The 14845-nt window shown below is 36.6% G+C and overlaps 2 protein-coding genes and 1 pseudogene across 4 annotated transcripts; 2 read left to right on the top strand and 1 right to left on the bottom strand.

The window, feature by feature from the left end:
- Positions 1–2622: 2622 nt before the first annotated feature.
- LOC113506754 lies at positions 2623–11992 on the top strand (annotated as a pseudogene).
- A 143-nt stretch (positions 11993–12135) lies between these two features.
- Positions 12136–13944, top strand: LOC113506756 (putative nuclease HARBI1). Its single transcript, XM_026889586.1, has 2 exons — positions 12136–12571; positions 12692–13944. Exons 1-2 carry the CDS (start codon positions 12363–12365, stop codon positions 13578–13580), a joined length of 1098 nt encoding a protein of 365 aa, XP_026745387.1. The 5' UTR covers positions 12136–12362; the 3' UTR covers positions 13581–13944.
- LOC113506757 lies at positions 13579–14834 on the bottom strand. 3 transcript variants are annotated; one of them, XM_026889588.1, is made up of 4 exons: positions 14534–14834; positions 14303–14464; positions 14079–14164; positions 13579–13936 (listed from the first exon to the last, which is right to left on the bottom strand). In XM_026889588.1, exons 1-4 carry the CDS (start codon positions 14814–14816, stop codon positions 13613–13615), a joined length of 855 nt encoding a protein of 284 aa, XP_026745389.1. In that variant the 5' UTR covers positions 14817–14834; the 3' UTR covers positions 13579–13612. The 3 variants fall into 3 exon arrangements, 2 of the variants coding, with proteins under 2 accessions (XP_026745389.1, XP_026745388.1); XM_026889587.1 differs by having other exon boundaries at positions 14303–14834; XR_003401753.1 differs by lacking the exon at positions 14079–14164 and having other exon boundaries at positions 13846–13936; positions 14303–14834.
- Positions 14835–14845: the final 11 nt, after the last annotated feature.

The following is a 14845-nucleotide window of genomic DNA, read 5'->3' as shown; positions in this document are numbered from 1 at the left end:
ACTGTGTGATCTTTTTTTTTTTTTTTTTAAGCATGAAGTCTCGAAATATCTTTGTATGATTGAAGATATTTCGAGACGTATCTTTCAGACTTAAGAGTCTTCTAGCTTTAAGTTCAAATCTCATAGCGATGATCGCTAATTCAAGAGGTTGGAAGTACTAGGGTGCAAATCTTGTCCTGTTGCACCGCCTTCATAGACCTTAGAATTCCTATGAAACTAGCATACCTAACCATGTAGGTATATTTAATCAATCAATTTCACATTCGCTTTTCCTTGTTAATCGGTTTAACTTGAATTAGGTTTAATTTAATTAACTTTTTCCATTAACATGCATGAATGATATTCTGATTGAAAATGAAAACGTAGTGACGATGAATAACTTCCTATTTAAAATATTTGTAAGTGGCCTTCTGTTACTGTGAAATACTGATACTGTGATGTAATGATACTGTGAAATACAGCAATTAGCTTATTTGGCCCTTGGCCTTTATAGGGGAATGCGCGCGGAACTTTATACAGGAGAAGTCTATGCCATACTAGGACTGGGATTTCGAAATATTGCTATGAGTTATCTCAACGATTACAATAATACATGCAACTTATCATTTAACAACTTGCAACTGTCATCACTTTCTCTATATTATTAAAACCTTCTTTTGAGATCATTTTAGACATGCAGAAATAGTATTTTTTCCCACAGGCGCTGCAGTTGGTCACGACTACATTCCTGCCTTCAAACAAAGCTCATAAACCTGCTGGTTCTTCCGCAGAAGGGTCTAGCAGTGAAAAAGTCGAAGGCCTAACAATTCAAGATTCGTCAAACTCTTCAATCATGATCGCTGCAGACAAATTGAGCTACGAAGAAACCGAGCTTGAGGAAGGAATCCCTATTTTGGGAATTCGTAAAAACGGTGACTTTGTTCCACCTATGGATGAGATTTTGCGGGACGACGGTAATAGAACGAAACATAAGACTCTCAGGGTGAAAAGAATTCTCCGAAATGGTGAACCTTCAATATATAGTACTAACGAGCCTTACACTAACTTTCATGAGAAAATCATCGCACCAGGAATTACGTATGGAGGTACTCTATACCCAAGGAAAATGAAAGTAACATCTACAACGATCAGTGGCATGGCAGCCTGGCCGAAAGACATGTACGACGCCCACTTTCGAAGAATCAAAGAAGTCGGCAAACATATGGAACTTCATTACATGTCCACGTTATACTTATTCGAAGAAGTCCACAGGATTAAGAGGGATCGAGTAATTTTGGATGAATTACGTCATATGGCAGCGGATTTAGAAAATGCGAACTATCAACAGGTCAAGGCTCACGTGATGAAATGTTATAAAGTAGGTAGACCACGTGACATCAGGCCGATGTGGACGCTTAATACGAATAATCTTCTTATAAATACCTTAAAAGATGCTAATAACGATGGAGTAGTTTAAAATAAAGTGCTTGTAAAACCTTGTCTATTGTAACGACAATTGCTTAACCTCGATCTAATCGAATTAGTTATTGTATAAAAAAATGTTATAGCGGCAACAGAAATCAATATTCTGTGAACATTTCAACTGTTTACACAGAACATTTTAGCTATATCCTAGAGGGACTGTTTAGTTGTCACGGTTCCTGATATACAGCCTGGTGACAGACGGAAGGACAATGGAGGTTCAGTTATTTCGTTCCGTTTTAGCCTTCGATGCACGGAAGTAAAATGTTAAAAAATGGGCGGGCTTCGTCAAAGCCCTTTACTTAGGCAGAAAGAGGAAACGGCTTAGTAAAGACAGGTGGCTGAGCGTTTGGTAAATTTTCGGTAACACGGTAATAATCTGATAGTGGTAAGTATCTAGATAGTGTATAAGGCAGTACTGAACTTGCCAAGTATAAGCAGATATCTAAAAATATTACCCTGTTGAGGCACATCGCTGCGTTGCACGCGTTAGAAGCATACCTACGTACTCCTATAGAAATAGCGCGCCACGATTGGCTACTGATGCATCAAAACACGCCATACGTTGTTCTGGTCTAAACAGAATAAGCCATTGCGTGTGGCAGACAAAGCTAGTAGGTATAAAGTTCTCCAAAAGGGAAGGGATTCCAATATCCTCATCGTACTGTACATCAAACCGAACCTACTTACTACCCGAATACCTACTTCAAAAACGAGCGGTTTGACATGTATCAATATTAATTAACGTTTTTTGAACATAATTAAAACTTAACAAAAAAGTTATTTATTATTATTCTATTTCCGAAGAACGAAGAAATATATTATTTTCCAACTTCGCATCTTAGGCAAGGAACGTAGCCTGTTGCCGTAGATGTTGCCGTAATGAAAAATGCTGAAATATTTTTAATTGCAATTTAAAGAATCGACATTATTATATGCGGAATCTAATCATTTAAAAGTAACATAAAATAAGAACAATATTAAATAAATTTATATTACCTCTTTATTAATTTACCTGGCGATATATAAATAACTTTACTAATAAATTCATAACAACTATATTAATTGGATTTTTTTGTATTTTCTTGTCACAAAAGTTACCAAAATGGTAGTTTTAAGCAAATTTCGAATGACAACTAAAATTTTAATTTTGACATTCGAGTAGTCAGCTGAACAATGCATTTTATTTATTTATTATCTTTAAAAAGAAACTTTTAGCATACCAATACACTTATAAATAATTCTCGTTTCGATTATGCAATTAATCTAGGATTGCATCTACAAATCGTTACAGTTTCAGTGTTGTGTGTGTAAAATCGTACCTTTGTTTTTTATCGTTATAATTCGTTGAATAATGTTTGGAAGGCCTAGATGCAGAGAATGGACTCCGCTTGCTTACCCAGCAGTTGCGACTTCGGAGTTTGATACAGGTAATTTAGAATAAGAAAAAGATGAAAAAGTTTTGGTTCAGTTTTTTATTATTGTGACAAAGGGTTATAACAAAACGCCTCCAATGTCACGTTTGTATTGGCGTGACAGTGTAATACAGATTTATTTAATTTTATACCTCAATTTGTTATAATTTTATCGTTTTCCCTATAATAATACCGTAATTGGACTGCATTAAGGTTATTTTTATATCCTCCTACATATCAAAGTGAAATACCCTTTAATGCATGATAAGATGAGCATAATGAGACATCTTTTAGACGACTCATACACAACCAATGTAAATTTACAATACTAAAGAAAATTTTTCTCTATTCAAATTCTAAATACATTTTTTTTTAATATTTAAATATAGAGTTGTACTTGCACCACTGTCTTTTTGTGCTTCATTCTAATATCATTGTTTTTGTTTGTGTTAAACTTTTTGATATAACCTGACTATTTTGTATACCTTCTCTCATCTGGTGAAAGAAAGTTAAACTTTCTATAGAAAACAAGTTACTTAATGTATTTATTTGATATTATTGATGGCAGTGCTGTGATTATGTATTCAAATTATAAAAAAATGGTGTGTTCAAACTATAAATAATAGTTTTACCTTTTCATAATTCATTAAATTGACAGAATATAAAAACTGTTTTCTGTTATTTTAATTGCTCAAATGCATCATAAAATAATAATCGTTGTGAAAAAAGTACTGCAATATGTGTATTATCAATCTATTCTAGTTGGAATTATTTTTTTATTAATTAAATTTAATTGGAATTGTTTTCCAGCATTTACTATTTCCATCAAATATTTTTTTTTGGTGTTCATATATCTGTTATAATCCATGTGGTAAAGGCATCACAATAAAAATCAAATTCATTCACACCTAATTACTTATTTACAATGTTATAAATATTACTAAATTTGATTCATGCAACTCTTAATGGATCCTTATTGGTGGATTGCTAGAGTCTGAGCAGATGTGTCAGGAGAATGGCTATGCCAAATGGCACACGGTATTCATCTACAGACATCTACAAAGCATTTGATTGATTTTCGAGATGTAAATAACTCAGACTGACAAAATGAAGGGCTTGTAACTGTCATGACCAACCTGAGTGAAAGCTTATAATTATTATTCCTGTTTGCCTTTTTGTCATTTGTTTAAAATTTTGTCAAAACTGTAAAAGTATTTTATTGGCTCACAAAAACAATACATAAGTAGCACATTATTTAAAGTTATAAATAAATATATTTTCCGTCTCTTAATTTAAGTTGATTGGAAATATTATTCAAATCGTTTCTTTAATATAAGCATTGACATTCTTAACTTTATCAAGTGAAGGTCAGATATTAAGTAATGTTCATAATGTTTTTGTTATACTGCATTGTAAAATGCATAGATAAGACTGATAGAGACAAATTATCTTTTAATACACTCTGATGTTAAGGTATTGTCAAAACCTATTTCTTTAAAAATAAATGACTCCTGCATTAAGGAATTTAATCTCTGTGTCACTACGTGTTTCACATACATTCAAATCAAAAGCACAAAGACATCCAGACTCATTACAAGCATTTGTGGATCGCACAAACGCTTGTCCTACACATCTCCCACAGTGGGCTTGGCTTGTTGACCTCAACATACTTGATTAAAAGTTTCAACTGTTTAACTATCACAGATTATGAGTCACAGCCTGGTGACAAATGGTCAGACAGACACCGAAGCCTCACTAATAACGATTCGTTTTTACTCTTCGGGTATGCATTCAATAGTGTTAAAATCTTTTCAGATCGTCGGCTACAACATCCGTCCACCTGAGTGGTGTACGTCGCCCTGCAGCTTCTACTTGACTCTGCATCACACCACTATGTCTGCTCCATTCTATACCAGCGAGAGAATATGCTCCCCACATCCTAAATGGAAAGATATTGATTCAGGTACCTATATGTAATATAAGTTTCAGATAAGTAATGGAAAAATTTATAGTTATTATAGACAAACAAAGAAATTAACAAAAAAAAAATGAGTGTATAAAAACTTAGGAAAATAAATAAATCTTAGAATCATAAATGAAAAAAAGAACCTTGCGGCGCGGAGTTTTTAAGAACATTCAAGACTCCTGCATAAAGACACCCAAATGAGACAACCTTCGCGGTGTCGAACCTGCGACAGGTTGCGCTCAGAGGGTTTGGCATTGTGACCTCAACCACTGGGCTATCCATACTTATTGTTTTGATGACACGTCTTTGAATTCCACACCAAATTAATTGAACTTAAAAACAGGTTGTATAGAATTTATGGTTGTAATATATTCCAACAAAACCCAAAAAAGGAAGCTTTGGATTAACTTATCAAAAAACAGCTATGACCTTTTTATTATGCCTAACTGATAACAAGCAGGTTTCTATCTAGAACACATGCCATCATAAAACTATATTTATTACCTAGCGTAATGAACTGACCAATGTCAGCAATAAATTAGCGCTATCATCGTTTCCTTTTTAACAACAGACTTGAAAGAACATCGACATAACCGCGTAACTCTAACGACTTAATCTTCTTCATCATCTTTTAATCATCTTTTCAATTCGTTCTGTTTCCGTTTTTTGTTTCTGCTGTTAACAGAACATTTCTATGAAATACTTCAATTTTTTGTTTTATATGTCAGCCAAAAAAGTAATGTATCGCAATAAGGTTGAAAATCGCGTGTTATGCACCGCCCCTCTACCACAAATATCAGCGCTGCGCTAATGTTTGATCTCGTAGTACAGGTACTGATGTCAAGGTAGCCTATTCCGGTATTTTCGCGTAATTGTTATACTTCCCGCCATGAGTAAATTATTTCAAGAACATCGACCCTATGCATGAACGGGTCTGATAATTAGAGCAGTTTTTCTTTCATTCATAAAATTATTGTATACGAGACATTATGCGCATATCAGCGCTAGGTATTGGGCTTTTAATAGTTTTTTTTTAAACAACTTTCTTCCGCTCTAAAGAAGTTCAAGTCTCATGCACATGGCATCTAGACTTAGAACAAATATTCGTAGGTAACATAAATGCTTATCCTACGCGGGGATTGCACCCTCGACATGTCGCATTACTATAAAATTTATATTTTTACTCGTATTCTATCAAATTACGCCCATGATCTAAGCAGAATTCGCGAAATCAAAACCAATTTGACAATAACGTAACTGGGAAAGAACGATCCGGAAATATCCTATTATTGTTACAAATTGATACAGCAATGTATGCGAAAACGAATAACAACAAAGCGTATGAAATGTGACTGACAATGACTCAGTGGTGTTACGTCTAGTCCTATGTATGTCACTCCTTATCGGGCGGCATGCCTAATTAATGTTCTATTTACATTCCTCTTATATAGCACACGCATGACGTTCAAAATGCGCGATTCGTACTTGATTTTAGGTTTTTAGGTAATCGCGTAAACTCTGGGAAATAATCAGCATTTGGTTGGGTTATTATTTCTATTTTGACAATTTATTTGCCTCAAAAGATCTCTGATTTTGTTTAAATATTCCTTCTTAGGCTTATTTAAATAGGTGCAATATCATGCCGAACTTCGGATATGTTACACGGGAGTTAAGGTTTAGTCAGTAAGTGTCTGACACTACACTACCTACTTTCTCCCCTAGGAGGTGGGTGTCCATTAGGATTCCAGTACTGGAAAAAAGGCCTATTTATAGATATGAAATGTCGATTCCAGCAAGTTCGAAGGGAAATACTCTAAAGATGATAATGTCCTTCCCACAAAATGAATCAAATATTACGAGTTGTAAAGATCATATAACATGTTACTTATGTAATAAAATCTTAGTACAAAGTCACATAGGGCTTAGTCTGTAAATATTAATATGGTTTTATAATAAGTTTTAAAATTTCGGTTTAGGTCATCAAGCATAATAAAAGACACTAGGTTAATTATGGAGTTATACCATCCGAACAAGCAAATTAACAAACTCTTCCGCTGGATACTGTGGGTAAAAATATCAATCAGACAAAGTCACACGGAACAGCTAGTGCGATATCCTTATAAAGTCAGATTGTACTTGCTTTTTATTGAATTGACGTACGCTATACGGCTGTATCGCGTGTCGAAACGCCTAAAACATTCGCTTTGGAAATGCATGTCAATGGTTTAATCATTCAAACCTTTATTTATTTGTAAACAACCATATATTATTGTATGATGTTATTCTATTCGCTCGCATGATAATTCAAACAGCTTTGTTCTCGACTTAACAAATCAATTAAATTCCGAATCACGACGGCACATTAAAACAACTAAGAATTCTTTCCTTACAACAATTTTCTTTCCTCGACATTCTATTATTAAAATATTTTGCCTTTACTAAATAAAATTAACATTTGCCAACTTTCTCTGATACGAATACGGATTGAGATAACATATAACCATGTTAATTGTATGGACTATCATACAACGCGTCCGTATTGTTTACAAACCTTATCACTTCTATTAGGAAATACGATTGCGTCACCACTGAATCAGTACTTTGTTGCAGAGTCGACGCATCGCATGTCATCAACAAATGTCGTCATACGAATATGGTGTCATCTCCTACATCCGAATGATGATGGCTCAAAATTACCCCAGGACACTGTCATACAAACGTGGGGAGTTTATTTTAGCGGCCTCAGGTATATTGGAGCCAATCTCGCTTCAAATTTCACATCAGACTGCTTCAAAAGCAACACCTTAGTGTTCCAAATGCATGGAGGATATTTCTGTTCATACAAAAGCCTGAAACTAGACGTTATCCCTCCAGAAAACGAAATAGAACACGGATCATTATCCTCAGACTCATCAGAAAGGACCAATCTCTCTAAAATCACTTTAGAAGCTAAACATATATTGAGCAACAAGTTAGTTAAAGAATCAAGGTCTATATCTCCTAGTAAATATTCGAAAAAGTCTGATAAAGAGTATTCTAAAAGTCATAGTCCAGTAGAAAGAGGATTTCAGCAGAATTTTCCAACTCTTCGATCGTCAGCCAGTTTGAACATCGGGCAAAGTCAAAGAGATTACAGACGGAGAGACCCAGCTCCTGAATATGGTAAAGGCGACCCGAACCACATTTACGAGCATTCTCCCGAAAACTTAGACGTAAAAGAGTTCACTACAAGCTCAAACTGTGATAAAATGTGTAAAAATTCGTCACAAGAAGATATATCGTGTAATGTAGATTTAAGTGAAACTGCCGAAAGTTACGATTTGAGAAATGAGTCTGACGGTGTTCCTAAATACAGATACATGGCTCTTAATTTCTTGAAGTCCGAGATCAGGCCTAGTTACAACGCAACTAAACTACAACAGTTGCATTTACTTCAATATTCGATTAAGAAGAGGCAGGAAGCTGTGCAAGAAATAAAGGAGAGAATATACAAAAAGTCTGCAGTGACCAATGATGATTGGCCCCAGAGTGACGACTTGGGGGACGCCAGATTGAAGTTTAAGAGTAGATCTCAAAGGAATTTGTTCTCGCCGGACGACAGTGATAGTTTAAGTAAAGACAAATCGTCGTCACAAAGTGATTTGAGTGCTAAAAACGGGCGGGTTAAAGAAAGGCCTCCCGTCTCAAATGGACCAAGATTGGACTCTCAAATTGAATGATCTCTTATCTTTTAAGGTTAGTAGATGAAACAAATATATCTTTATTATTGGTCATTTAGCGGTGGTAGGCCAAAGATGGGGCGACAAGGGGAATTTTTGTACAAATTTAGTTTTAACTTTGTCTATAAGTACGATCAACATGTATAGAAAAGACATTTAGGTCGAATTCTAGTCCAACCAAATGGTATTCGTCAAATTCTCAGCATCCTATTGGTATTTCAAAACTTTTGGGTAAGTACCATTTTCAGATTATGAGACAATCTCGATGCAAAATTGATGGTCACCCACCATGCCTAATTCCAAGGCAGTCATAACTTAAACCTTGATCTAACTTCCAAGTGCTTCTTCACACCATAATAACTCCAATTCCCATTCCAGGCTAAGCCCTCGCCGTTCCAAAGGGCAGAACACGTAAGACTAACAAAACAGCTGGAGATATTGAGGTTCAAGCGCATAATACTATCAGATGAGAGAGATAGCAAGCTGACGAATATAAGGAAACTGAAAGAGAGGCGAGCTAAGCTGTTTGAAGAGAATCAAGATGTCGGTGAGTGTAAGGATGATTTTGTTGAGGTATTTGGGTATAAAGCTTGGGGAAATATTGGAAGCAAACTACGGGATTGAAGTCTGTATTTGTTTTGTATTTAAACGTCTTAACTTCAATAAGCCCTCGATTTTCGGAAGGCTTTTCAATTGATCTTGTTGTAAACTATACGTACACGTACGATGTGAGCACGAATGTGCTTGTTTGACACGAGACTATTCACAACCTTCCAGAAACTCGAGGAAGCGATGGCTATTTTCTGCACAGGAAAATTTGTGTTCGACTGGGTTATTTGAACACGAATGCTATCATATAAATGTATATACACACTGTATGCGTTTTGTGCCTGTCCTTGGTGTTATGGAACTTCAAAAAAAATATTTTTTTAACTTGCGTGGGGATCTCGTTTTGCCTTGGGGGGGGGGGGCAAAATTAGGGGTGTTGTAAGTGTCTGTCAGTCGTTTGTCTCTCTATCTGTTTGTCTCTCTGTCTAGCAGTCTGTTTCTAATCTGCCTCTCTGTCTATTGCTCCCGAACGGATTGACCGATTTCAATTTATTTTGTTCTAAAAGGTGAATTATGTGCGAATGTCCTTTCACACGTTCGATAAACATCAGCAAAACCTATTATAGGTTGTAGGTGAAATTTCTTACCTTCGGGGTTTTTTTTTATCTTAATATCGTATTATCTTGTTTTGTGTATCTCAGGTTAATTTTACCCCAGGTACTACAGGTACGGTAATATTTATCTCAGGTACGGAACTAATGCAGAGCTACCACTCGCTGTCGCGGCGCAGCGAGGTGGTCCGCGAGACCCGCGCGTCGTGCGCGGCGCTGCGCGAGCTGGCGGCCGCCGCGCACCGCGCGCTCGCCGCGCACCGGACCCAGCTGCTCAAGCAGCTGCATCAGCTGTTCTATATACACACGGTATGATACACACATGATCATCGGCCTAGCATTTTTCCCGACTATATGGGCTCGGCTGCCAGTCTAACCAGATTCAGTAATAGTGGCATTAATGTCATCATCATTGTAGCGCCACGCTGTATATTACTGACTGATATACACATTGACTGTACGGATAGCCGAGTGGTTGAGGTCACCACGCCAAACCAACTGCACGCGACGTGTCGTGGTTTCGATCCTCACATAAGACAAGTATTTATGTGATCCACGAATATTTACTTGCTCTGAATCTTGTGCAGTGCGTTAGTTCTCTCTCTAGAGGACTGAATTTATGAGGAGTCGTGGAATTGAATTACAAGAAGAGTTATACTATCACTATGTCAATGAAACTGAATAGACGAATAATTTATATCTCGAGAATAAAAAAAATAACCTAATAGTGCTGCAACTTCAGAAACCAAAACTTTTTATTCTCTAACAGACGGATGCCAACACCTGGACGATCTTGGACGTGCCCCTCCCAGTTTGCGGAGACGAGTACCCCCGGGGTTCGAACCCCGTAGCAGACTCTGTGGCTGCCGGCTTCGTGGCCCAAGCTACCTGCCTCGCTGCAGCCCTATTGAACCAGCCCCTGCGATATAAAATCACGCTGTTGGGATCCGCCAGCAAGATCCTTGATGTAACACCTGATTTGCCTGACCCTAAGTAAGTTGGTTTTTGACTGCTTTGTCTTTTGTTAAGAATTTAAATTAGCTGCCAATAATAGCTAATTGTTAGGGGTTAGTTAAACAGTTGAGATCATGAGAAGTTTAAACTTTTAAAAGGAAAAAATAAAGAAGTTATTATATTGGTGCAGATAAAAACAGAAACAATACTGTTATATGTTGAAACAGGACTGAGAAATTGGCACGAAAAATAGGAGGCCTGAGCCCAGCAATGGGTGGACGATGATGATATATATCTCTTCAAGCGCCTGTTTCTCATTGAAAACATTATTTGTAAAAAAAGTTTGTAAAGTTAGGTAATTTAACGGGAACTTAAATGGCGGGAGTGAAACAGGCTCTAATAGTTTCACGAGTCCTATGCACTCGACTGATCACAAGTTCATTTTTCAGCATACCCCTGTTCCCTCGCGGCGGTGACACAACGCTGTTCAGATACGCTCTCTTCCTTTTAAACAAGTGTATCGGTCAGCTTATCGTCGGGCGCGGTTTGCCACTATCAGACATACGACCGACGTTAGCCAACCTACAGAGGCTGCTAACTGCACCGCCTAATATGTAAGTTATTTTAAAGTTTTATCAATCTGCTGCTATTAACAGTTCAGCTTCTGGGTTGAGGAGGTCAGATATCCAGTCGCTCCTTGTAAAAGACTGATACTTAGCTGCATCTAGTTAAACTGAAAGCCCCCCGACCAGTTGAAAGGATAGGATGATGTTGAAAACGCGAATTAAAAAAAATACCATTTGAGAATCAGTTCACAGTAAAATATTATTAATTATATTTATATTGGCAACGATGTAGCATAGCGGCATTACAAAATTGTATATGTAAGAAGACAATATTTGTCGGCACTATGAGAGAAAAGTTTCACGATTAATGGATTTAACTTAAATTAAACTAAAGAAGAAGTTCTAAGAACACAAATAAAATCTTTTAGCCGACAAAATATCCAACTTTTGCCATACTAAATTGAACCTTATCACATAGGTCGGACACCACAAAGTTGTATGGAACATACCGATGGCTGGTGGACAGTCAATGTCCTCGCACTCAGTCGCTGAGGAGTCTTGTCGCGTCCGAAAGGTGCAAATTCAGGCCGTTTAATAGGTTCAAGGTATGTATCATTTTTGTCTGGATAGCGAGTAAAGTTGATGACTAAAGTTAGGCTTAGTATAACAGAATCTGCTCAAACGAAAGTCGAGTAAAACCTCTAGTGGTGAAAAACTTAAAATTACCTTTAAAAGATCTGCTTATGTGCCTTTCGTGAAATCATCAATCATGAAATAATTGTCGACATAAAATAACATTAGAATCACAATATTTTAAATGTTTTTTACTTCCAAACGGCTGGCCTGGTTTCGATGAAATTTCATATGGAGGTCAACTGAGATTAACACAAAGGCTCATTTTATCCGACTAAGGCCCGGTTTCACCAACATAGTATAAGTCTTAGTACAAGAATAAATCGTTAATTACTCTCGAGTATATCCATTTTACGTTTCACCAACATTTAAACTAATGATAAAACCTCTATACTAGAATAAGGTCATATACCGCCAATTTCGGTCATATAAGCTGCTAATCTTTGGTTAGAAGTGTCACTGTCAAGTCAGTTCATCGCATTTAAAAAATGGCGCGCCGTTTGTATGCATTAATAAATGAAACCGATAGCGAAGATGATGATTATTTTTGTCCTCGTCCACGGTGGTTTAAGGAAAGGGCTAATTATTTTGAAGAGTACGACGAACACGATTTTGTGATAAGATTTCGCTTATCCAAGGAGGCAACATTAAGTTTACTGGCAAAAATCGAGCACCGCTTGGAGTATACATCAGATAGGTGAGTTTTCTTAATAATAGCATGTTATTTATGTAATTTATGCAAATTTTATTTAAAAAAGGTGCCTTCTTCTATGTAAAAAGTGGAAATTAATTCTAGCACTTGTTCGTTTTGTTTCAGAAATAAGCCAATATCGCCTGTCAATCAATTATTAGCTACATTAAGATTTTACGCAACAAATAATACCCAAATGAGCATTGGTGACTTTGTCGGTATCAGTACACCAACGTCACACAGAGTTATTCACCAAGTCAGTGCAGCAATAGCATCGTTGCACAAAGAGTATATCCGATTTCCAACAACACGCGAGGAAATACGAAAAGAACAGGATTCATTCTTTCAAATCGCTAGATTTCCGCGAGTCATTGGTGCAATGGATTGTACTCATGTCCGTATATCCTCACCAGGTGGAGATCATGCAGAACTATATCGCAACAGAAAGGGCTACTTTTCCATCAACGTGCAAACTATTTGCAATGCAAACTTGGAGATCACTGATATAGTAGCCCGGTGGCCAGGTTCATCTCACGACAGCACTATATTCAATAATAGTTGCATAAAAAGTAAGTTTGAAACTGGCCAGTATGGCAATGCTTTGCTGTTAGTAGATGGTGGGTATGCTTCCACTTCGTACATGATGACGCCTTTAGAGAACCCTAGGACTCCAGTGGAACAACTCTATAACGAGTCACAAATACGGACTCGTAATCCTGTTGAAAGGTCATACGGGATCTGGAAGAAACGGTTTCCTGCAATGGCCTTAGGGCTTCGCACTAAGCTGGACAAGTCTTTGACTATTATTGTAGCCACTGCCGTGTTGCATAATATGTTGATGCAACGAGGTGAAGTCAATCCCATTGATGATCCCGCACTACAACTTCCAGCTCCATGGGATGAACTTTTACACCATGGTCAGATAACTCAGCAACCACAACATCCACAACAATACATCAGGCCCAATTCAGTGCGAGATGCTATCATTAATAATTATTTTCAAAGTATATTGTAACCAATAAAACAAATTTTATAAGCAATAAATATTTATTTGCGTTTTTTTTGTCTCAACTCTAAAAGTAGCAAACTAGTTTTAATTTTTTCTTGTTTTAAAATTTCTTGTTGTATATCCATTTGGATTTCAAACAATTTTTTAGCTTCTTCTCTCTCATTAGCTGCATGCTCGATTTGGACATTAATAGCCTTCCCCTTCAACTCCTGCAAGTTTTCAAGAGAGGCTCTCGTAAGTTGCGGCCGCCTTTTCGACATCCATTCAAGTCGTTTTCCTGAATAAGGCCTTTTTTTGCCTGAAGGTTTCAATTGTTCTGAAACAGGCGTTTTTAGACAGTTTGGAGTGTAATCGCCCCAATCCTAAAAAAGATACATAATATGTAAAGCAACCGTAAACATGGAAATACAGTACACATATGAAGAAACAGGTAATTTACTAAAATTAAGGAACATTTTTGTTTAATATTTTTGAATCTATGATGTAAAAAGTGTGCAACTTTACCACATTATTCATGGTTTCATTAGTATCAACGTGGTGTGTTGACTTAGTCTGAACCTCAGGGCCAGGAATTGTATGTAATAATTCGTCTGAAAAAATATATAATAGAAGATCATCGTGCAAAGACACAATACATTGAGTTTAAACTTTCGTGAGACATTATCATACTATTCAAAGCTTAAGGCTGTTACTTTTATTTATTAGGTATGAATTGATATCTGACAAACCCTTTTTATGTGCCTCTGCTGAAAATGATTCCGTGATATTTTCTGTAACGTTTACATTATCTTTATCATACGGATTATGTAGACCTACAGCACTTGGCGTTATAAGACCCAGGATCCTCTCTTGAAGAGGATCATCAATCTTCGGCCTTGATGGTCCACCACCTAAGAAAAAACAAGTTTTTGTAGATTTATAGATACAATTGCCATAAAAATTTTGTAACATACACTTACCGGTTTTAATTAAATGCATCCTCTTAAAAGATGCTTCTTTTTTGGTAGCTTTTTTTAAACTTTCCCACTGGGATTTCAAATTTTCGGCAGTACGGTGGGAAAGCGTTGTCTGCGAATTATATTTATTGGATATTGTCGTCCATTCCGCAAGTTTTTGCTTCATTGAAACCCCGTCGGTTCTTTTATTTTCTATGACATGAAAATGCTCAGTAACTAGATCTACCAGCTGCGTCTTTTCTGATGCCATCCAATTAGCAGATCGCTTTCTCTTATAATTTGCCATTTCCAGGTCTTATTTATTTATTTTATTTT

This window comes from Trichoplusia ni (assembly GCF_003590095.1).
Source record: "Trichoplusia ni isolate ovarian cell line Hi5 chromosome 24 unlocalized genomic scaffold, tn1 tig00000328_group23, whole genome shotgun sequence".
NCBI lineage: Eukaryota > Metazoa > Arthropoda > Insecta > Lepidoptera > Noctuidae > Trichoplusia > Trichoplusia ni.
The sequence above is the reverse complement of the archived record's forward strand: the minus strand, read 5'-3'. Positions and strand labels throughout refer to the sequence as shown.